Source organism: Fusarium proliferatum, assembly GCF_900067095.1.
Source record: "Fusarium proliferatum ET1 genome assembly, contig: FPRO_scaffold003, whole genome shotgun sequence".
NCBI classification, from domain to species: Eukaryota; Fungi; Ascomycota; class Sordariomycetes; order Hypocreales; family Nectriaceae; genus Fusarium; species Fusarium proliferatum.
In genome coordinates, this window is record NW_022194792.1 from 3,987,774 (window position 1) to 4,015,475 (window position 27,702).

Sequence of the window (27,702 nt, forward strand, 5' to 3'; positions counted from 1 at the left end):
GTTCTCAAGGACCCGCGACTCATCGGATTTCAATAGATTCAATCTTAGCCTTCCCTGACGCCAGAAACTTCGAGATCTCGCCATTCATCAGACCTATCATAAAGCAACACCCAACAAAAAGGTAGTGGTCATCCTCAGGGCGGAGAACTGCAAGCTCTTCAGAGCCTGCAAGAACACAGACCACATCTCCCGGTAGTACATCATCTGGCATCGTGCCGATATAGCCATCCTTGGTTGTAAAGAGCCTATTGCCTTTGTGGATTCGACCGGCTTCATGCCACTCGGATAGTACCGCGCCAACGTAGGGTTTTTGTGACCATTGCATCATCCAGTATCTGTCGTCACATGGATATCTCCGGTGAATCCAACAGCCTATGCAAAGACCTACATCGAAAGCATAGTTATCGTATTCTTCTTTTCGCAGCAGAGTGCAGCAGAGTACCTCTAGTGCGCTCTTGCCGGTGGGGTAGATATCTTGTGGGGACTTTGTGAGTTCCATGATACATTTTTGTAGTCCTGTTGTCAAGAGATCCCCAGAAACAAGCTCACCATAAACACTCTTTACAGTCTGTGCCTTGATTCCTTTGATCCATAAACTATCGCCATCAATATCCATAGGCAGACCGTTGGATAGCTCAGGCACTGTAACATATGCAGGGCATGACTTTTTGAGTACCCTCACAATTGGCCGTCGTCTGTCAGCCTTTGAGAAAACAGGTACCCAGCTCGGTAGACGGTCAACACGCTTAAGGCCAGTAGCATGAATGCTCAGGAAGCTAAGGATTTGGCGACTGTCCTTTCTTGTCCTTTCTTTGGCAGATTTCCAGATGGGCAAAACCCACGCCATGAACTCCAGGGTTACCTCTCGAATGCTCTTGGTATAGTCAGGGGCGAATGGCGATGTCGTCACACCCGAGAGACCATAGAAATAATCCAACTTATTGGAGGCCTCCGAATCTGGATAGAAGTACAAGCCCAGATGCCACAAACAAGAGTCAGGGTCTTGATCGCCATCGAGAATTCCTCGAAACACAAAGCGCGTCTTTAAGAGATTCCAGATCTTGGAAAACACGGACTGCAACATATCGATATTGTCCTCCTTCCACGACACCAGGTTCGTTCTTTTCAAGTGTTGCATATAGGCCATTAGTCCATACAATGCCACGAGACATATCGAATGCTCTATGCAGCGAGTTCGGGACACAAAGTACAGCCTCTTCGCAAGAATGACCTCCTGATAAATCCACACTCTGTTCCAAAAATCGAGTCTACAGAATTTGAACACGGCCCCATAAGGATCGACAAGGAGTTTTACGAAGTCGAGTAAATCAATACCAGTAGAGCCGCTTGGACAGAGCCATGACAGCTGGCTAGGTTTCCAGGGAGGTAGGCTTTCGCAAATCCTGAACAGTTCTATTTCTGTAGGGCCTGTAAACTTGGACGGTAATGCGTTATCCCAGCTCTCACTGTCCACGTTTTCTTCAGCGATTTGAACTATCTTTTCGAAAGTCTTAAACGCTTTTTTGACAACTTTGCCGCTTGGATGAATCCAGGCCAGAACCATTGCTGCCGAAGAGTAGATATCTGCCATCATGCCGACTTGATCCCGTTTTTCGGTAAGATCCTCTTGGTTGATACAAAGCGCATCAGCCCACAAGCGAAACTTGGAGGGGTCGAGCTCAGGATCTGACTTTCGTTCAATATCAGTCCAGTGTTTCTTCAGGTGTCGAAGTGCATTAATAAGACTCCAGGCGACCTTTGTCGGGACGCCATTGACGATGATGACTTCCTTGTCATTTGGGTTACCCCAGACGTAGGAGATGCAGGTGTAGTAAAGATCCGGTGTAAGGGGGACGGTGTGGAGTTTGCAGTTGACTTTGCCTTCAGGGGTGCTGGGAAGGATCTCAAGAAGACGTATCTCTCGTTTATCCTTGTTGAGGGGTTGATAGGCGATCGGATATGCCTCTTCGTCTTTATTGGGAGGCGCCATCTGATGCAATGCTGGCGAACAACTGGTGAGATTGACTTGCAGTTGGTAAGGTTGACGAAAGACGAGAAAATCTGCCTCGCGAGAGAGACTTTATATAGGTATTTGGGGTTACTCGCAAGGCTTCAACTCTTCGGATTGTTTCCTGCGTGGCAGAAGGGTTATGTTTCATTCTGGCAAAGGAGTGCAGCCTGTAGGCACAAAGCTATCAAACACGGAGGAAGCAGAGGGGAAGCAGAGGCGCAAGAGACAAACCGTAGGTTTCATGGGACCTCTGCCTAAGTGCTTTCATGGCTGAGAAACCGTATGAGCTATCCTTGAGATTGTTGATTGATCTGAAAGTTTCATCTCAAACAAGCTTGTCAGTTGGATAGTGATCGACCATTTCTCGTGCTCTCAACACTGCTTCCGGTTTGCTTCATGTTTCTCAGCCAATATCTTTCAACGTAGCACACTAGAAATCTCAAGGTCGTAAAAGGCACAAACGGATTGCGGTCTATGCAGAGGTTTGGCATATTTTCGAGCTTGGTATGAAACGTTTCATAGAGTAATCAAACATCACAAGGTGAAATCAGATGAAATCTCGAGGGCACTCGAGTTCTAATTTGTTAAATCAGAGGAAACAGCAAAATGAAACAACTCATTGAACAATAGGGGTGATTGGGAGGGAATCTGTCGATGGGTTGTTCTGCGGATTTCTCGTTATCATGATGGCGATTGTTGATTGCATCTCAGACTTCTGGCATATTCTATGATTTCAGATTGACCAAAAGTCAATACAACTATATTTGGGCTTCTCAGCTCTGCTTTGGTGATTGGAAAGTCAGAAAACAATATTGCATAGTGCCAAGCACGATATGCTCCTCAAAACTTCACCTCGATAAACACAGTAATACAGCGTCGCACAGGAAAGATTGCCAGCAATTCGCCGAAGTAAAGAGGACGCCACTAACTTATTTGTTAAGAAACAGATTCTTTAGCCAAGGACTTGTGGCGAGCTAGACCGAGTTTTCTGCCAAATATTGAGACCAAGCCAATAGCTCAGCGACCAAGACTCGTCGCATAAACTCTCTACCGATCGGCGAACATGATTGATGGATTAGATAAGATTAGACAATGACCCGACGCTAAGACGACACTGGAATGCTCTACCTGAGACTGTGTCTAGTGGCTTGAGTGAAAAAAACTCAATGCCATGCCAAGAAACAAAGTACCCAACGTCCAGGCTTAGTCCAACCGAGGAACCGACATCGTCCGATGTCGCAAGAACAACAAATCGAAGGATCAGAGCAACAGCTGCAGTGGATGTGATGTGATGCAGCTGAGATCGACGACCAAGTGGGTTGATGCACACTCAATGCCCACGACAATCACAATGAGACGTTATCAGATCGATCCCATGTTCACTGACACATTATCTCTTCACCCCACGAACATCTTACTTCGCCGACATATCCTCGGCCGGCGATTTACCTGCATCCCGCGGCATTTTGACACAAAGTCGCATGTCTAATATCCGATACCCCGTCCCCTAGATCCCTTCTAGACCGTGCTCAGTGGATATTCCACCAAATTTTTATATCCGCCAAGAAAATTCGGGACCCGAGGATGTGGAATGACAACCCCCAAAGAGGAACTCATCCGTCAACCAAGAAGCTTAGGTTTACGCAGAGCTTGTTGCAATTGGACCCTCAAAGTGCCAGCCAAGAGACGGATTCTCAGGTGGCATGTTATCAATCAGTCCCTTAACCCAAAGCAGTCTATATCCGCGTCATCCGGGTACTATCAGATTTTTCCAACCAGAGGATTTTGTGGAACGTTGCATTTTTGCGGACAGCGCCGAGGGAAAGACGATCCCTTCCATTTGTGGGATTGCATCGGCGAAACCGCAGGCAACTGTTTAAGACATCCCTGTCCTAGTATTTGACAGAAGGGAAATAAGTCTGTGGATCAGTGGGTTTGCGTTGCCCTGGGCTGACTTGACTAACGCCAAGAGTGAAGACAGTCGCTAATCAGTGAAACTCTGTGATACGAAAGTTTATTGGGATGAAGATCAGAAAGTCGCTTCACGGGTTGTACTCCACGATGCTTCGAGTACAGTAACGCAGACAGTAACGTATAATTGAGTACAGTTCAGTAGACATCATCCGCCACCTTCATCATCACCAAAAATCCCCGTCGCTGCACGCTACGGACGACACTAATATAGCGCATCAGTGGTCTCCCAAACTCGCATGACGCCCCCCTCCACTCCCTATCAGATCCTCCGAAAAGTTCTTCACTCGGCACGTTAAAGTTATCTAATCAATCTCGAGTGGATCTACCCTCCCAACCTATAAACCTTCCATCCTCCCCCCGTACCTCCTCCACCATGCTCTCTGTTTGCATGAACCCTTCTCTCAGTGCATGAACTCCTCTTGAGGTTCACTATTCATAATGTCCTCCCCAGAGAAATCCTCCGACAACGACCACGGCCATGAAGTCCCCCCTTCAGCCGCCGACGCCGTCAGGGACATCACATCCCCCGGTGTGCAGCGCATCAAGGCCATGTCCGAAGTGATCACCCTCACCGACCGCATCTTCATCTTCTTCGGCGTCTTCCTAATCGCCTACGCCTACGGCCTCGACGGCACCGTGCGCTACGCCTACCAGCCCTCCGCGCTCAACAGCTTCCAGGAACACTCGCTCCAGTCCTCCGTCAATACCCTCCGCGCCGTCATCGCAGCAGCTGCGCAGCCCACTGCGGGAAAGATCGCTGATGTGTTTGGTCGTGTGGAACTTATCTGTATCTCTGTGTTCTTTTACACCATTGGAACTGTCATTGAGGCTGCGGCACAGAATCTGGATACGTACTCTGCTGGTGCGGTTATTTACCAGATTGGATATACCATGATTCTTTTGCTTGTGGAGGTCATCATTGGAGATATCACGTCTGTGCGATCGCGTTTGTTCTTTAGTTACATCCCCGCTCTGCCGTTCATCATCAACACCTGGGTCAGCGGCGATGTCACAGAAGCTGTCCTTGGAGCTACGACTTGGCGATGGGGAATCGGCATGTGGTGCATCATCTACCCCGTCTGCGCGCTCCCTCTCATCATCAGTCTTCTCGTCGTTGGACACCGCGCCAAGAAGGCCGGCCATCTCGTTGGCTACCGCTCTTCATTCCAACAGCTCGGCTTCAACAAACTGACCGTCGAGCTCTTTTGGCTTCTCGATATCATCGGCGTAATCCTCCTCATCGCCGTCTTCGCCCTGCTCCTCGTCCCTCTCACCATCGCAGGAGGATTCGAGAGCAAGTGGTCAGACCCTCAGGTCGTAGCCCCCCTCGTCATCGGCTTCGTCTGCATTCCCGTCTTTGTCGTGTGGGAACTCCGCGCTCCTCACCCCCTGGTTCCCTTCCACCACATGAAGGATCGCTCCGTCTGGGCCCCCATGGGAATTGCTTGCATGCTCAACTTTGCCTGGACAATGCAGGGCGACTATCTCTACACCGTTCTCCAGGTCTCCTTCAACTTTAGCATCAAGGCCGCTACACGGGTTCAATCGCTCTACTCCTTCGCAAGTGTCATCACCGGCACAATTCTCGGCCTTATCGTGTACAAGGTGCGCCGCTTCAAGGTCTTCATCGTATCAGGAACATGTCTCTTCCTCGTCGCATTCGGTCTCCTCATCCGATACCGTGGCGACCCCAGCTCCGACAACAAATCCGGCGTCATTGGCGCACAGATCCTCCTCGGTATCGCGGGTGGTATGTTCCCGTACCCCGCGCAGGCCTCGCTCCAAGCCTACGTTACCCACGAGCGACTCGCCGTCATGACGGGTCTGTACCTCGCGCTGTACCAGGTCGGCTCGGCCTTTGGAAATGCCGTCTCCGGTGCCATCTGGACGCAGGTTCTCCCTGTGCGACTTGCCCAGAGCTTCTCCAGCTTCGGAAACGAGACTCTGGCTGTGTACGCCTACTCTCAGCCTCTGTCTGCCATTCTCGACTTCCCTGTTGGTTCTGATGAGCGTGATGCCATGATTGATGCGTACAAGCACGTCCAGCGCCTGCTTACCATCACTGGTATCTGTCTTTGTGTTCCTCTTATCGCGTTCTCGCTGTGCTTGCGTAACCCCAAGCTCACCGATCAGCAGAACTTGGTTGAGGATGAGAAGCCCGGTGCGGCTGCTGAGCGTTCTTCGGCGTCTGCTTAGAAAAGTCAAAAGTATTTAAAAGTTGTATGTAATGTCGTAATATGGTAATTGATCTAGCCTAGCGCTATTTGTTTAAATTCTAGTTCTCTGAACATGCCGTGAATTGTTCAACCGTTGAAAGTTTATTTGATGCTCTGTGAGGTCAATTGTCTTCTCACATCGTTTGTAGGCCCAATTGAGGTCGGCCTGGGCATTATTGCATGAATTCGTCAATTGTCATGCACAATAAGGCCCGCCCAAGATTACGTCCATCTCGAAGCCCAGACATCATCAGCTTGGACACAAGCCAGGTTCCTCTACTCTTCTGATTGAAGCGGCCGAAGCTGCACTTGACATTGACAGAAACAAGGTCAACCCAGTCAATCGCCTTGCAGTCGATGCATGCTACACTCGGTTCATTTGGCAGTGCTAGCAATGCCTATCAATCTTTTCTAAGCTGAAAAAGAGCCAAGAACTCATAATCTTGTGATATCCAACAGGTACCTGCATCTCGTCATCAGTCACCAATCATCACCCCCAAGAATGTCGTCCCGCTGCAAGAAACCTCACCTCATCACACTGCAAGGAACAAGTTTATCCTCGTCCAACCCACGAAAATGCCAAATCATCCCGTCTATACCCTCAACCACGGAGCTTTGATTCAAGTCTAGCTCATCTTTATCGCCTCATTGTCGTCTACATGTCATCAAGATATCTCCTCTAGCCCCAGCCAATCCATTCTCTTCCTCAACGGGCGTCCTCGTATTCTCTGCATACCCAAAAAAAACCTCCGAAGATACCGTTTCTCGCACAGCATGTGGTTCGTAAGCCATTGTGACACGTGTTGATAAGGTTCTCATCTAAGAGTACGAGATTTCCATCTGTCACTTCACATTCTTGGCTATTTAAAGCTGATTCCAGGATGATCCTTTCTCTGTGGCTTGCGATATTGACGGGCCTCAAAATATCTGGCAATATATTGGTCTCGTCAGCCGCTCTTAATCTGTGAAGAGTGCTGTTTTATGCTGTGCTCCCCAAAAGTTAAAATGGCTCACGCCTCAACTTTGCTGCAATGGGACCTCGAGAAGTCATTGTTTGAGCATGATACAGGTAAAATGGGTATATAAGATATGTCTTTGTCGTTCCGTGTTGGATCATCAAGTGGCCAGAAGGCATCCATTCGTTACAGTCATTCGTTCAGACCCCCATTATGAAGTCATTCGCTCTCCTCGTCGCCTTTCTGGCAACTTTCGCCATTGCATCTCCATGGCCATCGCTCTTCAGTCGCGCTCTTGACAAACGACAAGCTGGACGGTGCGGGACTGGTTTCGGAACAGTCTGCGGACAAAATGAATGCTGTTCCAGCGCTGGGTAGGCCACTTACTCCCCTTCCAATTACGTACTGACCTTCAAAGATGGTGCGGAACTGGTTATCTTTACTGCTCTGCTCCCTCGTGTCAGATCGAGTATGGTCCTGGCTGTGACGCAAACGTTCGTCCAAGTGGCCCTGATACAACAAATGTAGCTCGTCCGAAAGCTGGGAGTATTCCGTATGGCCAGGCTATTTATCGGTGTAACCGCAACGGTGACATTGCGTTGACGTACGATGATGGACCGTATACTTACACCGAAGACCTTCTCGACCTACTCCAGGTATGACACCTCCTCACTTCTTCTTATCTCTCTAACAATTACAGCGGTATAATGCTAAAGCGACGTTCTACATCACCGGTCGCAACCTTGGAAAAGGCGCTATCAATGATCCCGATACACCATGGCCAGGTCTCATTCGGCGCATGATTCGGGACGGCCATCAGATCGCCAGTCACACATGGTCCCATCAACGCCTCACAACGTTGAGCCGCTCTAAATTCTGGAACCAGATGATTTACAACGAGATTGCCTTTGCTGATATTCTCGGCTATTTCCCAACCTACATGCGTCCTCCGTACTCTGCCAGCAACACCACTACAGATGCATGGCTGAATGAGCTCGGGTACCATATCACGTACTTTAATCTGGATACCGAAGGATATCTACACGATAGTCCAAACATGATCAGCACATCCAAGCAAATCTGGGATAACACCGTCGAGGGTAGAAGTCCAGCTACCAACAAATGGCTTCACATCGAGCACGACCCTGTCTATCAAACAGTCTACAACCTAACAGAATACATGCTCCGCTCCATCAGGCGCAACAACTTCACCGCCGTAACAGTAGGCCAATGTCTCCAAGACGCCCCCTCAAACTGGTATCGCACCGTTTCGTCTTCTCCCTCGCCCACATCAACATCCTCATCATCACCCACATTCCCCGCTACTACAAACGGCCGCTGCGGCTCACGACACGGCGGCGCAACATGTCGCGGGGAGCCCAACGGCGAGACATGCTGTTCGCAGAACGGCTGGTGCGGCGGGACGAGCGATCACTGCGGGAGAGGATGTCAGCCTGTGTTCGGGACGTGCAGCGACACGCCGGAGCCTGCGGCGCCGGGGAGATGTGGAGCTGCGCATGGGGGCGCGAGGTGTACGGAGAGTGGATGGGGATGTTGTTCGAGGGCGGGATGGTGTGGGAGTACGAGTGATCATTGTGGGACGGGCTGTCAGAGTGATTTTGGGACGTGCAATTAGTGTGTCTACTGTGTATAAATTAATTGGGTATATACAGAGTGCTAGACTAATGTGTTGGAGAGTGGAGGAGGAGGATGATGTAATATTATTCCCGAGCAAAGCCCCGACCCCCATTGATCTACGGTACTGACATCAGAAGCGATGGCAAATGCTCGGAATGAATTGTGCCGATTCTTGGCTAATGTTAATGCTCAGAGCGTTGTGATTAATTTAGTCGTGTTAATTTCAGGGGCAAGCCATGCAAGCCACGAGGGTGAACCTTAATCTAGCGGCATCTTGTCAACATTGGTCTTTTGACAAGGCATACTCTCCCTGTCCGCAACTAATCCCTTACCTATCTCAACTCTCTCTCAATCTCGTATCCAGAGTTTAACCCAATACAGCATCTCTCTCACTCAATACGAATACTACATTCCACGGCAATCGACGCTCAGACTCAAAAACACTCTCCGCACCAAAACGCACGCCAAGACTTCAGCCCCAAGCTTGGGTGACTCTGATTGGTCAGTAGGTACGCTATTCTTTCAGCTCAGGCTTTTGATGGGACGCCATAAACATTTCGTTACCCCTGAATGTGCTGTAGGGCTGATTCGTGACTGGATCACGGCACATGGGACCATAACTAATATCACATTGGCGAGACGTGGTGAATCCTTCAGGCGGTGGGTGGAAATGAAGTGAGACTAGTTCTGGTGCTAGAGAGGGCGTTTAATGGGGAATATACACTATTAAAGGATGGCTTGATCCTCTTGTTCTGCTGTCTCTCTCTTCTTCACAACCACACTCTCTGTCTCAAGTCTATCTTCAATCTATCTCAGATACCTCATCTCAAAATGCAGTCCATCATCCTCACCTCCCTCCTCGCCACGGCCGTGAGCGCCAACTTCATGGCCCACCCCCTCATGAAGCGCGATCTCCTCGCTCCCCGCGCAACCGCCCCAGCCGTCGGCGGCATCACAGAAGAGTGCCAGACCGCCATTCTCGACGTCTACAAGACGCTGCCCACGCCTCCTCCGGCCATCGTCTCCGACATCACAGAGAACCCCCAGACCGACCCCTGCTCCTTCAGCACCCCGGCCTCCCTCTCCAAGGACTACGCCAGCTACAGCTCCCAGATCCTCAGCTGGTACAGCAAGAACGAGGACGAGATCAAGTCTGCGCTGTCCGAGTGCCCTGAGCTGAGCCAGTACGCCACCGCCGTTCCTGTCTGCGCTACTGCTGCTCTTGGCGGAAAGGGTAGTGGTTCTGAGGATGCTACCACTACTGCTGAGAAGCCTGAGAAGACTTCTGCTTCTTCTGGTGACAAGACTACTGCTGCTGCGGGTGAGGAGACTTCTGCTGCGGGTGAGGCTTCTACTCCTACCTCTTCTGCTGCTGCTGTTGAGACCAACGGCGCTGCTCGTGAGGGTGGTTTCATCTACGCCGCTGCTGCTGTTGCCGGTGTTGTCGTCGCTGCTCTGTAAGAGGTCTTTGACGAGAAGTGGTTGGTTATCTATGAGATTTAAGTTTATCTGCTTTTAATACAACATATGTCTCTTTCACAAATATTGTCTAGATGTCTCATGAGCACTATCAAACATGCGTGAATGTAGTTTTATGCAGTCATGACATCTAATCTAGTGCTTGTCCATTAACAACCGTTTGAGTGTAACGCCACATCCACGGTTTGGTCTCACTACAGTTCAAGCTTATTTTCATGATCCGCATTCTTTGTTTGACTACATTGGTTGACTCACGGACACTCAATTTTATGTCAAACATATGTACTAACAAACAAACAGCACATTCCATCATATTCACTGTCATCTCTGCCCTCAGCGCCAAGCCACTCGTGCCAAATGCAACAAAGACGATGATGACCCGTCACCTCCATCTCCTTTCCCTATGCCTCAAAGACTTTTAATCTGCCTCTTTCATCATTCATAAATACCACATCGTACCCCCGTCTCTGCTCAACCAGGATATCTCAACTTACGACTTTAACCATGGACGCAAAACTCACCATCGCCGACAAACTCGGCCGCGGGCTCACCAACGGCATCTACTTCGTAACTCGCAAGTGGAAGGTCATCATGCTGAGCTACATCTTCATCATCTCAATCGGAAGTGCTCTTCTCTACTTTCACGACAGTTCGTCTCCTTTCCCCTCTGTCCCTTTCCTTTCCATCGTCACTCACTAACACCCCCAGAACAACAACCCTACCTCCAAACCCGAAGCTGGGGTGGTTTCGATGAACGTCCCCTCTCCCAGAAATGCTACCGCCAAGAACGCACCGCCATGATTCTCTCCCTCCTCTTTGGAATTCTCGGCGTCGACCAGTTCTACGCGCATCACTGGCCTCTCGCTGTGTTCAAACTTCTCACTATTGGCGGACTGGGTGTCTGGTCGTTTGTGGATATGATTCTTTGGATTGTTGGCGGTGTGTACGGGACGCCTGGATGTCCTGGGGGTAGTTCCGAGGGATGGCAGTACTAGGAGGCTTGTGGTGGGATGGAGAGGTGGTGGGAGTGAGCAGTCATTTATCATTCTTTGCTGATGGATTGTGTTGGTGGTATTGCTGAGATTGCTGTGTTTGGTGATGGGAAGTAAATAAAAAGATCGCAAGGTCATTCGTTCTTTGGATTTTGTGGGTGTCGATTGACTTATACGAAGTGACTGAAGCTGCAAGTCTACGGCACAGTAACCATTTTGAGATCTCTCAGCCTCATCTTCAGCTCGTACGACGTCGATACAGATCAGACTACGCTGAACACCATTTCGGGATCCAGTTGAGGCTAGCCTTCAATAAAGCCACTTCGCAAAGGCACATCTTATCCCCGTCCACCAACACAGCCATGTCATCCATGTCACAACACAAGTCTCCATCACGCATCACAAATAACTGCCATGTTTCTTTTCATTATACTCATTGATGCCATAGCAACCCTGACGAAATGACCAATCCTTTTCTACACCAGCCATCTAAGCATAAAAAGCACTCATCACACTTATTCCTCATCCTCCTCACTCTCCTCCTCCTCAGCTTCCGGCTCGCTCTCAGCCTTCTGTCCATTAACGGGCTCCGCCACTTTCACGCCACCCTCCTTCTCAAGCTTAAGCCACTCATCCCACTCAGGGAAGAGCTCGTCGTCCTCGCCAGGCACGCCAATCAGCTTGGCTACCCTGCCCTTCTTGTTCTTCTCCAAGTTCTCCTTCCACTCGTGTACTACTGGTACAGTCAAGCTGGGCTGGTAGGTCTGAGAGAAGAGGACAGCTTCGGCGAGACGGCCTGTCTCGGTGAGGATCTTTGTGCAGGCTTCGATGTTGCCAAGGAGCCATTGGCATGAGAAGGCGACGTTGTGAGAGCCGGCTTCTTGCGCTTGAGCGGCCAAGGCAGCGAGACCATCGCGGTCACCTGTTGATGAGTGGAGAAGCAAGAGAGATCCGAGATCCTTGGCGTGGGTGAAGCACTCAGCAGCAAGGGCGACATCCCAAGCTGATAGGGCAGCGTCGCCAACAGTCTTCCACTTGTGATCGGCATCAGCCTCGCGAGCAAGGTCCAAAGCGATAGCAAGCTCGTTCAATGCCAGTGCAAGCTCAAACTTGTGCTCAGGATCTGTCGCAACCTCCAAGGCAAGCTCCTTATGGCCTTGACCTTCCAAGAATCGCGCAATCTTGTTGAGTTGGTCCTGGGGAATTGTCGGTAGCAGCTCAGCGGCTGTCTCCATATCCTCTCGGAGGACAAGAGTCTGGTACTCGAGAACGGGAAGTGACAGACCGAACGAAGTGACGTTGACATCCTTGTCGGCAAGGTAAATTCGAGAATCGCGCTGAATGTAGCCCAGGATGTACTGGGGCTTGTCGAAGTGGGAGACAGTGTAGGTCTGGTCGCCGACAAGGTAGTTGAGTCGGTTGGTGCTGTTGGTGTAGATGAAGCAGTCGCCGATCCATTCACCAGTTCGGACACTATATCATTAGCATGGCAGATAAAAATGGAACGGGGGACATACGACTCGCTAATGTCAGTGATGACCTCAAAGGCGGCCTCGACACCATCCTCCTCAACTTCTCCAGACTGGACAGCCTCAATATAGTTCTCGCGAGAGAATCGCAGAACGTAAAAGGTATCCTCACAAGCAATCGTCACCAACTCGCCGCTATCGGACCAGTAGACCTGCTTAGGCTCAACTTCGATTCTTCGAACGAGACCACCAGTAGCCCAGTCAAAGAAAGAGACACCACCTTGACCTGTGACACCGAGAAGAACACCGCCGTGGAGTCTCTCGGCCTGGAAACCAACATCAAGTCCGCCGCTCTTCTCAACAAAGTTCTTGAAGATCTTGACGCTCATCGCTGACTCTCGGATAGCAAAGTCATTGCTGTTGTCCTTGGAGGCCCAGACAAAGTCGAGTGCTGAACCGAAAGCCTTGTTTCGCCAGGCGAGGGCAGTATAGATGATGTATTCGCCATCACCGCAGACAGCGACGAATCGACCGTTGGGGGAGTGGATAAGCGTTTGGGGGTAGACTTCGCAGGTACCGAGATCCTTGGTGGGGAGGGAGATTGGCTCGTTGTCCTTAATAGAGGCATCTGTCTTATTAGCTTTAACTCAGTACTGGTACAGCACATGTGTACATACCTCCTCCCTTGATGATTGAAGAGACAACCTCGTTGTGTCGGGCCCAGATGAGCTTGCCGGATGCATCCATGGAAACAGCAGGCTCCTCGCGACCAAGCTTGACAACAACAGCTCCATCATCGAAACCAACAGCAACACCCTGCTTGCCCTTTTGATACGAAACACACCAAGCTCGCTCTAGACTGTAGTTGAGGGATTGCTCGAATCGGTAGGTGTTGGCGTGCCATATTCTTATCGTACCGTCCTCGGAACCGGAGATGATGACAGGCAATTCGGGGTGATAGCAAGCAAACGAAACGTTGTTGGTGTGACCTTCGAGGGTAGCGATCAGGGACTTTGTAGTGTAATCCCAAATCTTGACAGTTCGGTCGTCAGATGTGGTGAGGAGATAGGGCTTGTCGGAGTGAGGGTAGTAATCGACGTGGTTGACACCCTTGGTCTCATGTGCCTCTAGGGTGAAGTTGGGAGTAGAGGATCCGAGACTCCAGATCTTGACAGTTCGATCGAGACAAGCTGAGGCAAAGGTGTTTGTGTCCTTGGGGTTGATGGCCAAACCCATGACATAGTGACCATGGCCCTCAAAGACCTGCACACACTTCCAACCCTTCTCCCAATCCCAAAGCTTGATGGTCATGTCATCGGAGGCAGTCAAGACGAACGGCTGTGTGGGGTGAACGGCGATAGCTCGAATGTAGTCGGGGTGGGCCTCGAAGGAGGTGATCTTTTCGGAGGTGTTGTAATTGTAGACTCGTAGTTGGAAATCATCGGAACCGCAGACAATCCAGTTTTTCCTGGCGATGAATCGACCGGCGCGAACGGGGACATCGGTGAGCTCAAAGGTCTTGACGATCTGTTGAGTTTCGTGGGACCAGATGTAGACGTGGCCTATACTGTCAGCATTGGATCTCGAGCTGGCAAGCTGGACATACCGCTGTAGAGGGTTGTGAGAATCCATGGCTCGTGAGGATGGAAGTCAATGCCCTTGACTCGCTCACTGCGAGCGTAGAGCTGGCGCTGTATTGCGAAACGTGTCAGCTCAGATCGCACAAGTAAAGCTGCCGCCGCAGATATCGAGTGCGCCCGCTGTGAATAGCACTACGCTGATCGTCGGGCGCACTCAACAGATCCCCAGACTGACCTTGACGTCTAACTTCATCTTGTCGTGTGTCGTCGCTGTCGCGTTGCGCAGTTGAAGTTGCAAGCTGTCCAGCAAGGGCGGTGATATCGAGGTAGTGGGGTCGAAGTTAAGAATCCCTGAAGGAGACTACCATGCGGGATGACAGGTGGTCGCAAGTGCACAGAGATTGGGGGAGAGGCAGAAAAAAAATAGAGGGTCAAACGCTAATCATCAATCGTGATGTTTGAATTGACAAAGCTTGAGCTTGTGTATATTGATTTGGAGCTCCCCGAAATGTGTCCTGCGGCTCTTGACAGGCTGGCCATGGATGTGGTGTTGGCCTGAAGTGTCAGGCTCCACCTCCTTATCCCTTCTTATCAGGGATACTCCAGAATAGGGGGTTGTAGGGTAGGTGAGAACTCGTCAAGAACCCCATGAGATATCATGGTATTAGGCATTGGTGTTTGAAGATGAATTGAGTTGGCTGTACATATCTCTTTTTAACCTTTTCTCCTTAATTAGTTTCTGTGGTTAAGTTGTTTGAGTTGTTTGAGTGAGGTCAATTGTTGGTTCACTTTTTTAAATCGTTTACATTAACAGTATCATTTGCAAGTCCTCAGTCGGAATTAATTACATGGCCATGTGAAGATGAGATTTGACAGTCCTTGGACAGCTTCTGCCACATTCAGATGTTCCAAAAATATTCTGATCTGTTTATAGACCCTCCACAACTCAGCCAAGATATCTCGACACGCGTCGTCTTCGTACATGATGAATAGTGTGGCTGTACAACAAGTTGGTTGCTTCACATCAAGCTATCAACACTATAGACACTGTACACCAAGTGACACTCTGGCTGCTGGCTGCTTGGGCATTAATGGTATTGTTTATGAACTAGTCTCGCTTCTCCTTCTCATTTACCCCTTATGTTATGGATTATTTGGCTGGACCTCGCTCTAGGCTCATTCTCTAGCTGATCAACAAAGCTAGAGCCCGTGGCTGTGGCTTAAAATCGACCTTAAGGGATTACTCCAGACCATCTCCACAGTCTGAGCTCCTGTGTCGCAGACTGAGACACTGTGTTTCCAGCACCAGAACAGCACCACCATCGACCCTAGCCCACAGTGCGGGCTGCCCACGGGAAGATCCACCTTTTCTGCTGTCGCCCAATGGGCCTTGGATGTCATGGTAATCCCCTTCTCCCATCCATCCCCCGTATCCACCTCATTCATATCTCGGCTGGTCTTGTCTCGGGCTCTTGTGCTTCGCCTCCTCCTCATATTCAGCCTCTACCATCTTTGTTCAATTTGCACCTCCTTTCCCTTCAAACCAGTCGGCGCATAGTCTCCTTTCGTCTCGTCGACTTGCGATCCTTGATACAACCAAACAGCGGCCGGTTTACGCTTCCACGCATGCGGGGTTACAAATCATCCATTTGTTGAACACTCTGCCACGCCATCAGCCTCCTGCTTGATCAGGAGTTTGTCAGCGCGCAGTGAACGCTCGCTGCTTGACCCTTCGATCCTGCAACACTTGTTGGCTGTCGATCCTTGACCTCAACCATCAAATACCTCGTTGAAATCAACAACAATGTCTTGGAAGCTTACCAAGAGTACGTCTACATGCCCGATATCTGTCGCACCACTAACATCCATCAGAGTTAAAGGAAACCCATCTGGGTCAATCCTTGAGCCCCTTCTCTCGATCCCCCTCTACTTCAACCATCACCGAAAAGGAAAAGGATGGCCAGGCCAGCGGCGCTGTTACGCCTACAACGGAAAATGCCATAGGTGAGCAAATTGGACTGGAGTACCGTCAGTATCTGACTTGAACAGCTGCCTCTGAGGCCATGACACAGGCCCCTGTTGTCAAGCCCCCCAAGCCCGGCATTCTCGTTGTCACCCTCCACGAAGGTCAAGGATTTTCTCTTCCTGAGCAGCACCGAAGTGCTTTTGCCTCGTCACACCAAGGATCGATGTCTTCGTCCAACGCTCTTGGAATGTCTGGCTCTGTTCGACCAGGATCCTCACAACGTGTAGCCGGATCATTTGTTAACGGCAGTAACCGACCGCACTCTTCCGCTGGCGGCTTCAACGGCATCCCCACCAACCACGGCCGAATTTCTGGAAAGTACATGCCATACGCCCTCCTCGACTTCGACAAGGTCCAGGTCTTTGTCAACTCGGTCGATGGAAATCCTGAGAACCCTCTGTGGGCCGGTGGAAACACCCAGTACAAGTTTGATGTGTCAAGAGTGACAGAGCTCGTCATCCACTTGTATATGCGCAACCCGAATGCGCCACCCGGATCTGGACGAAGCCAGGATATTTTCCTCGGTGTTGTCCGCATCAACCCCCGATTCGAAGAGAGACAGCAATACGTGGAGGACCCCAAGGCCAGCAAGAAGGACCGCGAGAAGGCTGCTGCTGAGCACGCAGCGCGCAATGGTCACCAAGGCGCTGAGTGGGTCGACGTGCAATATGGAACTGGTAGAATCAAGGTCGGTGTCGAGTATGTCGAGACTCGAGCAGGTAAGCTCAAGATTGAGGATTTTGAACTACTCAAGGTCGTCGGCAAGGGCAGTTTCGGCAAGGTCATGCAGGTACGCAAGAAGGACACAAACCGAATCTACGCTCTCAAGACAATCCGAAAGGCGCACATCATCTCGCGATCCGAAGTCGCCCATACACTCGCCGAGCGATCTGTGCTGGCACAGATCAACAACCCTTTTATCGTACCTCTCAAGTTCAGTTTCCAATCTCCGGAGAAGCTTTACTTTGTTCTCGCCTTTGTCAACGGAGGCGAGTTGTTCCATCACTTGCAAAAGGAGCACCGATTTGACGTCAACCGATCCCGCTTTTACACTGCTGAGCTTCTGTGCGCCTTGGAATGTCTGCACGGCTTCAGCGTCATTTACAGAGATCTCAAGCCCGAGAACATTCTTCTGGATTACCAGGGTCATATCGCTCTTTGCGACTTTGGTCTCTGCAAGCTTGATATGAAGGATGAGGACCGCACCAACACATTCTGTGGTACACCCGAGTACCTCGCTCCAGAGCTGTTGATGGGTCAAGGTTACAACAAGACAGTCGATTGGTGGACTCTTGGTGTTTTGCTGTACGAGATGTTGACAGGTCTGCCACCTTTCTACGATGAGAACACCAACGAGATGTACCGCAAGATTCTATCAGAGCCTCTTCACTTCTCTGACGTAGTTCCCCCAGCTGCCAAGGATCTCCTCACCAAGCTTTTGAACCGCAACCCTGAGGAGCGACTTGGTGCTAATGGATCAGCTGAGATTAAGGCGCATCCTTTCTTCCATGCTATTGACTGGAGGAAGCTTCTACAGCGCAAGTACGAGCCTACATTCAAGCCCAGTGTGGTATGTGCCCCTCATTCGAATCGAGATTGAATCCTACTGACATTTTTAGGCCGACGCTCTGGATACTGCCAACTTTGACCCCGAATTTACATCCGAAGCCCCTCAAGATTCTTATGTCGAGGGCCCCATGCTCTCTCAAACTATGCAGAACCAGTTCCAAGGATTCAGCTACAACCGTCCGATCGCTGGACTCGGAGATGCAGGCGGCAGTGTCAAGGATCCATCATTTGTCGGTAGTTTGACAGATAACCGATAAGTCGCTGAGGCAGAGAGACAACGGGTAGACAGCGAGCAGGACTGGCTGACTCGGACATGGTATCAGTCTTGTCGATGAGCCGGCTGAGGAGGGGAACACGTGTAAGCCATGATAAGGACAACCTATGAGGTGGAAACCTAGAGGATGAATGTAGATAAGAAGCCTTTATTTGCTCTGGCGTGTTGGAGTTTGATACACTCGTTAGTTCTGTGGATATGTCATTCTGTCAATGTAGATTGTCTTGCGTGACTTTATCGATGAATCTGTGACTTACTGTTTATTTTCTTCATTTGTGACAATGAGTATTGTTTTATCATTGTTTTTGAGGCCAGTCTCGACTATAAGACCTCGCGCTTTGGTATTCACTGCACTTTCTCATTGTCTTCTGGCCTCAACACGGACTTGCATTCGCAACTGACCTGGAGAAGCCATTGCATCTTATAGCATAACCTCTTAAGCAAGGATTGAGTCAATTTCATATTCAAGCTCCAACGGCGTCAGTCAACGCTATTCGGTATTATGACTCTAATGGCCTTTCCAACGACATTTGCCACAACACCATCACCAACCAACAACAATCATCAACAAACAAACGAACATGAAGGGCAAAAAGCAAAAGAGCAATGCTCACTGCAGGGTTCGAACCTGCGCACATTAAATGTAGCAGAATCCTCAGCAGTTGAGAGCTTAAGTCTGCCGCCTTAACCACTCGGCCAAGTGAGCTATTGAGAAAGACGTGATTTTCCGAGCCGTAGCAGGGCTCAAGTCCGACTTCACGACTCGAAGATCACGCACTGAGGTGAGCTGTTTTGGGGCTCCATGAGGCTTTTTCGGAACACGTTGGGGGTCTTTATGATGGATGAGGGATATCATGACAACCCATGCTGGAAGAGTCTAGGCTATAGGCTGAATGAAGTGGAAAAGTTTTAATTGAGGCTGAGATCGGAGAGATCGCCGGTGTTGGGGCAAAGGTGAGAGTCAGCTCGGTGAGGACATCGAGAAATTTTACTACGTTGCTAGTCAATATATTATTCAGTTTGCAGTAGATCCCAGTCTGATTGCAATAAATTGCCTCTCCTAAGCTCTACAGCCTCCAGTTATATACATGATCCAACAGAGCTAGGATATACTGGGAAACTGATAGAGACATCTCACGATAAATAAGCTGTCCTCGGTGTCTCAGCCGGAGGTGATGCGGGCCAACCACGGCGAGTGCGCGGCATAACCGGAGCCCCTTGACTGACTGACTGTAGAGCCTCTGAGCCTCCACTGGGGTTATGACGCATGCAGGATAAAAGGAACAGGAGGCTAATATGATTATGGAGACATGACGAAAAGATTTGGAAAAGTTCAGTCAGCCAACCTTGATGATTTGTAAATTTGGTAACAATTGTTAAGTAAGGCGGGGCATTAAGTTATAAGCTGTTGAAGAGCTCTTGTTTTTAGTTTAGAGAGCATGGTGTAGCGTCATGCTGTCATTGGAGGGGTTAGCTGACATCTGTGAGAAAGATACAACAATTGAGAGACAATGGTAAAATGAGTGATAAAAAGATGTCATATCATTGACCTCAAGGAGTTTGAAGTGGTATCATGATAGTATTAATTAAATAGACTGTCCCTATAGAACAAGAAAGAATTGATCATGGTTGAAGTGGGATGATGAATGAATGCCCCCACTCCGCCCATGCCGCTCTCTGCTCTTCCCCTCCCCCTCCATTGACATTGGATCCATCGGAGCTCTACCTTGCCATGAGACGCACCCAAGACAATTCAGAGACATAACCTCATTTCCCCTCCCACTCATTTCCTGATTTGATATTTCTTCCCTTCTTTCCATCACCTCCATTCCTATCTCCCCATCATTATATCTATACAACATCAATATGGCCCCCGCAAACACTCTCCCCGCTTGGTCTGACCTCCAGGCCCATCGCGACAGCGTCGGCAAGTCCTTCGTCCTCAAGGAGGCATTCGCTTCCGACCCCCAGCGATTCGACCGCTTCACCCGAACCTTCACCTCCGACGGCGTGTCCTCCGAGATCCTCTTCGACTTCTCCAAGAACTTCCTCACAGATGAGACCCTCGATCTCCTGGTCAAGCTCGCCGAGCAGGCTGGCGTTGAGAAGAAGCGCGATGCCATGTTTGCCGGCGAAAAGATCAACTTCACCGAGGGTCGCGCTGTGTACCACACTGCTCTGCGAAATGTCGGCGGCTGGGATATGAAGGTTGACGGTGTTGATGTCATGAATACAAAGGGTGGTGTCAATGAGGTTCTTGAGCACATGAAGGAGTTTTCTGAGCAGGTTCGAAGTGGAGAGTGGAAGGGATACACTGGCAAGAAGCTCACAACCATCATCAACATTGGTATTGGTGGTTCTGATCTGTAAGACGCTCGATTGCTCGTATTGTTCTGGACTGACACCTTGCAGCGGCCCTGTCATGGTCACCGAAGCTCTCAAGCACTACGGCGCCGAAGACATGACCCTTCACTTCGTCTCCAACATTGATGGAACTCACATCGCCGAGGCCCTCAAGAACTCTGACCCCGAGACCACCCTCTTCCTCATCGCTTCCAAGACCTTCACCACCGCAGAGACCACCACCAACGCCAACACAGCCAAGAAGTGGTTCCTCGAAAAGACCGACAACAAGGGCGACATCGCCAAGCACTTTGTTGCTCTCTCCACCAACGAGGAGGAGGTCACCAAGTTCGGTATCGACAGCAAGAACATGTTTGGCTTTGAGAGCTGGGTTGGTGGCCGATACTCTGTCTGGAGTGCCATTGGCCTGAGCATTGCTCTCTACGTTGGCTTTGACAACTTCCACAAGTTCCTTAGCGGTGCTCATGCCATGGATAAGCACTTCCGCGAGACTCCCCTCAAGGACAACATTCCTCTTCTTGGTGGTCTGTTGAGTGTCTGGTACTCTGACTTTTTCCAAGCTCAGACTCACCTTGTCGCTCCGTAAGTCAGCCAGAATATGCGAGTATGTAGACTAACAATTATAGCTTCGACCAATACCTCCACCGATTCCCTGCCTACCTCCAGCAGCTCTCCATGGAGTCCAACGGAAAGACCATCACCTCTGATGGATCGTCTGCCAAGTACACCACTGGTAAGTGGATAACCTCCTGCATGAAACCCAGCTAACGTCCCAGGCCCCATTCTCTTCGGCGAGCCCTGCACCAACGCTCAGCACTCCTTCTTCCAGCTCGTCCACCAGGGCACCAAGCTGATCCCCACCGACTTCATCCTCGCCGCCAAGTCTCACAACCCTGTCAGCGACAATCTCCACCAGAAGATGCTCGCGTCCAACTACTTCGCCCAGGCTGAGGCTCTCATGGTCGGCAAGACAGACGATCAGGTCCGTGCCGAGGGTACTCCCGAGGAGCTTGTTCCTCACAAGCGCTTCCTTGGAAACCGACCCACGACCTCCATCCTTGTCGGCGGCGCCATTGGTCCCGCCGAGCTGGGTGCCCTGATCGTGTACTACGAGCACCTCACCTTTACCGAGGGTGCCATCTGGGACATCAACAGCTTTGACCAGTGGGGTGTTGAGCTGGGCAAGGTCCTGGCCAAGAAGATTCTCAAGGAGCTTGATGAGGCGGGCAATGGTGAGGGACACGATGCTTCTACTGGTGGACTGATTGGGGCGTTCAAGAAGTATGGTAACTAAAAAGGAGGATTGAGTGTTAATGGGTAGCGAGTGGAACGATGTTGATAATGATTAAAGATAGCATGAATAAGTTTGACGGCCTATGCTCTGGACTGTGTCTGATATCCGTGCATGCGTATGAAGTCTCTGTACATGTTGAGACGCAAAGGTACTCGTAAGTATGAGGAAGAGAGTTATGTAGCATTGATCGCTGTGTATCGTGATTATCTGCCTACCTTTTTCAGATTTCCTTGTTATTCTCAGATGTCGATTGCATTGCAACGTCAAACACGGCACAAGAAGACGGCACAAGTATACCATGCACCTGCGCGATTTCTCACATTTGCATATCAAATAGCAACACCTTATCAGTTGGATTTACACTAATGACACGTGGAACAAGGCACCTCGGTCAAATGAGTGTTTACATATGTTTGTATCGAGGTTCCGTGTCTCCGGCAGATGTGTGCATTTCCGCTTTGGGTAGTGTCACTGCTTGAGCAAATGCGTCTGCGTAGATCGGTCCATTCAAAGAGCATCGAGGCACTGCCACTTTTTGAGAGCATTGATACCGTTAGAGTCCAGGTGCATTGAGAATGCTGCGCTTAGGAACATTGGCCCGTTTGAGCGTCAATGGTGAGACGAGCAGGTGAGGTTGAAGCATGTGGAGTTTTGCGGGGGAATATGGGGAAGAGGGGGGGATTGCTGCTCTGATGGTGTAGACGGTGGTATGTTTGTGAGATATATCACGCAGAGACTTATCACATCGGGGTTATAACGGTGCTTTTTATCGCGGGGGAATCCCCAGACCTGAAGTGCAGGAGTGAGATGGAGGGCGGGGAAATGGAGATTAGGGGGTTGTGTGTTGGTTGAAGCGAGAGTGAGTGCTTGGGTCTGGATGTTCAAGGTGCTGTGATGTTTGATGTTGACGTTGGCTTATCACGATATTAACTGTGCACGGGAGTTAATTCGGCTCATGTCGGGAACAACATGTTTATCTTCTGAGTCTGGGTTACAAAGCGACGATCTCTTGAAACAAGAACAAAAGATCGTCATCGAAGTCACGGCATCCGCGAGGTTTGCATGCATGCAGTCAAGGTGATTCCATCTGAATAAGCCGCAGTCAAAGCGAACTGCATCCAAACATCTCTACCAATCAACATCACGAACCAAAACTGCGAAGTCCGTTCTGATTTCGTCAGTCCCAACTCCACTCACACTAGCCCTCCCCCAATGCAATACAACAAGACACGGAAGAATTTTTGTGCAGGACATTGTCATTGGTGAGTGTGAGTGGGTAACTCCTCTGACGTCGAAACTTGAGGCTTTTCACGATGTTCTCGTTCCCGCGTCGATGACGAGATGTTTGAGTGGTTCACCTGCAATTTTTTTCTTGGTTGGAGATATGCTATGCTACATCGGTGAGGGATGGTGGCTTGGACCCCTACTATAGACCCTTGAGATGAGAGATAGTAACAAACGGTTCAACACCTCCAACTGAGCATGAAGTTGAAGATAGAGACGAGGATGATGGGCTTGGAATTGAGTTCCGAAATCTGTTGAGTCGTATAGACAATAAGATTCAGCCTGAAGAGATACAGTTTCCCTTTCCCAGATCAACAGGTCCCGCGGTAACCGACCGAAGATAACTGAAGGCATCGCCAATCAGAATACGGCGCTAAACAATGAGAGAAACGCCTGAACGGTGCATCTTGGCTCTGCTGCTCCACTGACGGTTGATTCGCTACAGCGTTATCTACGGAGGGAGGCTATGCTAGAACGGACGGAAGCGGGTTCGTCGGGGTTGAGGGCCGAACGGAAAAGGGTCACGACTTGATCCGAAATGCCTCAAGCCCAGACAAATGCACTCAGATGGAATACGCCCTTAGAGTTGAGCCAGTTTGAGGTTTTGAGGGAATTATGCTTGAATAGTGGCATGGTTCGGTGATTCTACGGTAGAGTAGAGGAATACGGTGGCAGAAATGATCCGTTTGACCCCTGGAAGAACAGGAACCAGACCAGAGGCTCAAGGGAGGGGGAGGGGGTAACCCTGGATGTAGGATATGACGTATTAGTATGCAGTTTGAACTTCATTGGGAGAGTAAGACAATACTCTACGCCCGTATCTGACGGATGCAGTTACACAGATGACAACGATATTTGTTTACTTGTGATTACTGCTCCTAGACCACGAGACAGTAACGCAGAGCACGAGATACACCACAAGTCCTATCACTATCTCAAGAATTACACGTGCTGCAGCAAACCTGAACAGTCTAGATTTCGCGCTGTTACTGCACCGGAAATATTCTGCATGTGTGATACCCCAAGCATTGCCGAAAGTCTTCACATGCATGACGCCCGTTTCAACTCATCATCATCAGTCACTTCTGATTGACTAGCCTCAAAAAAAAAGGACACACGCGAAAAGCCGCCGTGAGCGCCGTCTAATTTGATGTCCCCATCTCCACACCCCTGCATCGCGAGGAACAAAGAAAAAGCAGACAGAGAGGGAACCCTTGTTTGGGGCTCAGACGGAGGGGAATGGCCGAAATACCGACGATGATCGAAAACATATGATGGTGATGATTAAATCATAAAAATGGAATTAAAAAAGGGGGAATTAAAATATGGATTATTGAAGAAGAGGTCATAAAATAGGGGAAAAGGACGATAGATCGAAAGGCATCGTGATATTGAACAAGTGATGTCAATTGCTGCCCCAGAGAAAAGAGTAATTGTGGAAAACCTGGGGTGTTCTGGAGGTAACACTGTTAGTTTAGGTACCTTAGTGTTGCACTGCGTTAGAGGGAAAACCACAGTCCGTCTCTTTCACGGTGACCCACGATGCAGCCAGTCGACGTCAGAGGTGGGATTGACACGAAAACGGTTTACTTGACAAAAATATCCACTTTTTGACACGGATCGAGCAGCATCTAGATGATTCTAGGTTTAGTAATTTTTTCTATTGTCTGATGTTGTTTTCTGTATATATCTCGTGAAAGAATCCTCAAGATAAAGCCAGGGTAAATACAATAGTCGTGGCGATGTTAAAAATCTGAATACCCTGAAAATGAAAGCATGTGGCGTGAGACAGGGTCCTTTTCCCTCTACAGAAGAGGCACTTTCGGGCAGAGGTGAGGTGAGGTTGCAGTGGGACATGCATGCAGAACAACCCCGGGCCCTGTGCGAACACCCTGTAGAGCGCCGGATAACCTCCGTAAGGCAGTGGAGGCGGCTTCACCAGTTACATTACGGTCGGTGAAACGGTAGAGGGGGTTGATCCACATTGGTGAGGTTGTGGTTATTTGTTTGTCAGCTTATTGGAGGCCTGTTGAACAGTTGTCATGTATGAGTGAGCATGTTACTGATCTGTGTCTCCGACTGACAATTCGTCGAACTGGATAAGTCTCGGCGAGGCTACGGTGTAATGATAACAGTGAGAGAGACGGTAACTACCTATCCAATGGATCATCGCTGGGATGGACACGGGCTAGAGTGTTGGATGGTTGTTTGACAAACAGACGGCGCCAAGATAAAGAGTCAGAGTGCTGAGGTCACCGAAAAGGACACAGAGTCCACTGTACCGATGATGGCATGGTACAGGTACTGATACAACCGTAATGTACTGTACTTTACGGGCGGGCTGTGACTGTGAGTCGGGTCGGGCTGGGCTGGGCTGGGGGCTGTACTTGGCATGAGTCTCCACTTGCCCGAGTCGAACTCAAACTTGACTCGGTGGGACCTGCCAGACCAGACCGGACCCATAACCCAGTCTTGACCAGGGCAAGAACGACACAGTACGTACCATGATGGCATCAATGGGTCCCCTTCCTGTCATCGTCACCCTCAACCCTCCAACAAGAGACAAGGAGGGTGGCTTTGGTCTAGACATATAAACCCGTCTTCCCCCCTCGATACGGTCACCGTTTTCATCCATTCCATCCATCACCACTTTCAACTCCTAAGCACTCTTCTATTGCTTCCTATTTGAGGCATTCGCACTCAATACATCTGAGACTCTTACATACTCACACATACATCCACTTACATACAAACTCCACACTACCGCAATCATGGGCAAGACTGCTGTTCACTTTGGCGCTGGCAACATCGGTATGTCTTTTGTCGCTCAACGCTCTAACCTCTCGTGCTAACTATCCAGGCCGTGGCTTTGTTGCCTGCTTCCTTCACAACTCTGGCTATGATGTCGTCTTCGCTGATGTCAACGACTCAATCGTCAACCAACTCAACAACACTCCCTCATACCGCGTCATCGAAGTCGGCTCTGAAGCTACCGTCGAGAACACTATCACAAATTACAAGGCCATCAACTCAAGGACACACGAGGAGGACTTGATTGAGACCATCCGCACAGCTGAGATCGTCACTTGCTCAGTCGGTCCCAACATCCTCAAGTTCATCGCCCCTGTCATTGCTAAGGGTATCGACCGCCGATCAACAGAAGAGTCTCCCCTGCATGTCATTGCTTGCGAGAACGCCATCGGTGCCACTGATACCCTTGCCGAGCACATCAAGAACAACACTGATGCCTCTCGTCTTGAGGACCACCACCTCCGAGCCCGATATGCCAACTCTGCTATTGACAGAATTGTTCCCGCTCAGGACCCCGATGCTGGTCTTGACGTGACACTCGAGAAGTTCTTTGAGTGGGTCGTTGACCGCACTCCCTTTGAGGATGTTGGCATCCCCGACATCAAGGGCATCAACTGGGTTGACAACCTTGAGCCCTTCATCGAGCGCAAGCTCTTTACTGTCAACACTGGCCACGCCACCGCTGCCTACCACGGTTACAACCGAAGAAAGCGCACTGTCTACGATGCTCTCCAGGACAAGGACATCATGGCTGAGGTTCGCGGTGCACTTATGGAGACCAAGAACCTGATCGTCTCCAAGCATGCTATTGACGAGGAGGCCCAGGCCGCTTACGTTGAGAAGATCATCAAGCGAATTGGCAACCCCCATCTTGAGGATGCCGTCGAGCGTGTCGGCCGCGCTCCTCTCCGAAAGCTGTCTCGCAAGGAGCGATTCATCGGCCCTGCTGCTGAGCTCGCTGAGAACGATCAGCCCATCAAGTACCTCCTCGACGCTATCGAGATGGCCTTCCGCTTTCAGGATGTCCCCGATGACGAGGAGTCCAAGCAGCTCGCCGAGATCATGTCCGAGAACGGCCCTGAGGACGTTGTCAAGCAGGTCTGCGGTATTCAGGACAACGAGAAGATCTTCCCTCAATTGGTCAACGTTGTCCAGCGCGTCCAGGCCGACAGCGCTGAGGAATAAGCGATTTTCATTCGATGCGATCAACTAGAAGAGATGGAGCCACAGGTACAAAGTGGCATGGCATGGCGTTTACGAGATATGACATACAATTTGCTTCAATGGCAGCATGGCGCAGGAAGGACTGGGATTCAATTGGAGCCTAAGGCATGATTATAGATTGATAGCACTGAATAAATCGGTTGCTCAACTACATTTGTTAACAATGAATTGTGATTGCTGTGACTTGTGGCTCAAATGGATCGAATGGTGAAATGTTGGAGAGTGACTGGAAATAGTGGCGAGATGAGGCATTTCGTCCATCGGGCCTTACGGCATTAATCACGGCCCAACATGGGCGATGGCGACGTTGATATGCACAATTAATTAATCTCGTCAAATGCCAATTGTCGCATGTCCTACCCTGCATCTGACGGAGATCGGATGCTGCGTTCCCCTGTAGCAGCCGGGATCATATCTCGGTACGTCGCCAACGGAGATCCGATCCCGTCGCCAGCCAATGCCCCGAAATGAAATTTCTCATTCGTTGTAACGTTTGTCAGAAATAGTCTGAGGAACAACTTCCAATTCGCCGTGAATAGTC

The 27,702-nt window shown here is 50.0% G+C and overlaps 9 protein-coding genes and 1 non-coding gene across 10 annotated transcripts; 7 read left to right on the plus strand and 3 right to left on the minus strand.

Annotated features, from left to right (window-relative positions):
• Positions 1-19: 19 nt before the first annotated feature.
• FPRO_05706 (uncharacterized protein) lies at positions 20-1,990 on the minus strand (the record flags this gene model as incomplete). The annotated part of the gene is made up of 1 exon (XM_031229460.1): positions 20-1,990. One exon carries the CDS (start codon positions 1,988-1,990, stop codon positions 20-22), a length of 1,971 nt encoding a protein of 656 aa, XP_031079695.1.
• A 2,433-nt stretch (positions 1,991-4,423) lies between these two features.
• On the plus strand, positions 4,424-6,181 carry FPRO_05705 (putative SIT1-Transporter of the bacterial siderophore ferrioxamine B; the record flags this gene model as incomplete). Its single annotated transcript, XM_031229462.1, has 1 exon — positions 4,424-6,181. One exon carries the CDS (start codon positions 4,424-4,426, stop codon positions 6,179-6,181), a length of 1,758 nt encoding a protein of 585 aa, XP_031079696.1.
• Positions 6,182-7,370: 1,189 nt separating this feature from the next.
• Positions 7,371-8,923, plus strand: FPRO_05704 (putative chitin binding protein; the record flags this gene model as incomplete). The annotated part of the gene is made up of 4 exons (XM_031229463.1): positions 7,371-7,474; positions 7,576-7,813; positions 7,858-8,605; positions 8,856-8,923. The coding sequence occupies 4 exons, from the start codon at positions 7,371-7,373 to the stop codon at positions 8,921-8,923; spliced, it is 1,158 nt and encodes a 385-aa protein (XP_031079697.1).
• A 703-nt stretch (positions 8,924-9,626) lies between these two features.
• FPRO_05703 (uncharacterized protein) lies at positions 9,627-10,256 on the plus strand (the record flags this gene model as incomplete). The annotated part of the gene is made up of 1 exon (XM_031229464.1): positions 9,627-10,256. The coding sequence occupies one exon, from the start codon at positions 9,627-9,629 to the stop codon at positions 10,254-10,256; it is 630 nt and encodes a 209-aa protein (XP_031079698.1).
• A 522-nt stretch (positions 10,257-10,778) lies between these two features.
• On the plus strand, positions 10,779-11,269 carry FPRO_05702 (uncharacterized protein; the record flags this gene model as incomplete). The annotated part of the gene is made up of 2 exons (XM_031229465.1): positions 10,779-10,923; positions 10,983-11,269. The coding sequence occupies 2 exons, from the start codon at positions 10,779-10,781 to the stop codon at positions 11,267-11,269; spliced, it is 432 nt and encodes a 143-aa protein (XP_031079699.1).
• Positions 11,270-11,781: 512 nt separating this feature from the next.
• Positions 11,782-14,568, minus strand: FPRO_05701 (putative coatomer beta` subunit; the record flags this gene model as incomplete). The annotated part of the gene is made up of 5 exons (XM_031229466.1): positions 11,782-12,739; positions 12,784-13,363; positions 13,413-14,297; positions 14,342-14,426; positions 14,551-14,568. 5 exons carry the CDS (start codon positions 14,566-14,568, stop codon positions 11,782-11,784), a joined length of 2,526 nt encoding a protein of 841 aa, XP_031079700.1.
• A 1,551-nt stretch (positions 14,569-16,119) lies between these two features.
• On the plus strand, positions 16,120-18,167 carry FPRO_05700 (putative protein kinase 1; the record flags this gene model as incomplete). Its single annotated transcript, XM_031229467.1, has 4 exons — positions 16,120-16,141; positions 16,188-16,319; positions 16,365-17,911; positions 17,961-18,167. 4 exons carry the CDS (start codon positions 16,120-16,122, stop codon positions 18,165-18,167), a joined length of 1,908 nt encoding a protein of 635 aa, XP_031079701.1.
• A 624-nt stretch (positions 18,168-18,791) lies between these two features.
• Positions 18,792-18,890, minus strand: tRNA. The gene is given in 2 exon segments: positions 18,792-18,836; positions 18,854-18,890. It is a non-coding gene; the product is annotated as a tRNA-Leu (tRNA).
• A 1,160-nt stretch (positions 18,891-20,050) lies between these two features.
• On the plus strand, positions 20,051-21,842 carry FPRO_05699 (putative glucose-6-phosphate isomerase; the record flags this gene model as incomplete). Its single annotated transcript, XM_031229468.1, has 4 exons — positions 20,051-20,550; positions 20,597-21,130; positions 21,175-21,281; positions 21,325-21,842. The coding sequence occupies 4 exons, from the start codon at positions 20,051-20,053 to the stop codon at positions 21,840-21,842; spliced, it is 1,659 nt and encodes a 552-aa protein (XP_031079702.1).
• Positions 21,843-25,897: 4,055 nt separating this feature from the next.
• On the plus strand, positions 25,898-27,122 carry FPRO_05698 (putative mannitol-1-phosphate dehydrogenase; the record flags this gene model as incomplete). Its single annotated transcript, XM_031229469.1, has 2 exons — positions 25,898-25,937; positions 25,987-27,122. 2 exons carry the CDS (start codon positions 25,898-25,900, stop codon positions 27,120-27,122), a joined length of 1,176 nt encoding a protein of 391 aa, XP_031079703.1.
• Between the last annotated feature and the right edge of the window lie 580 nt (positions 27,123-27,702).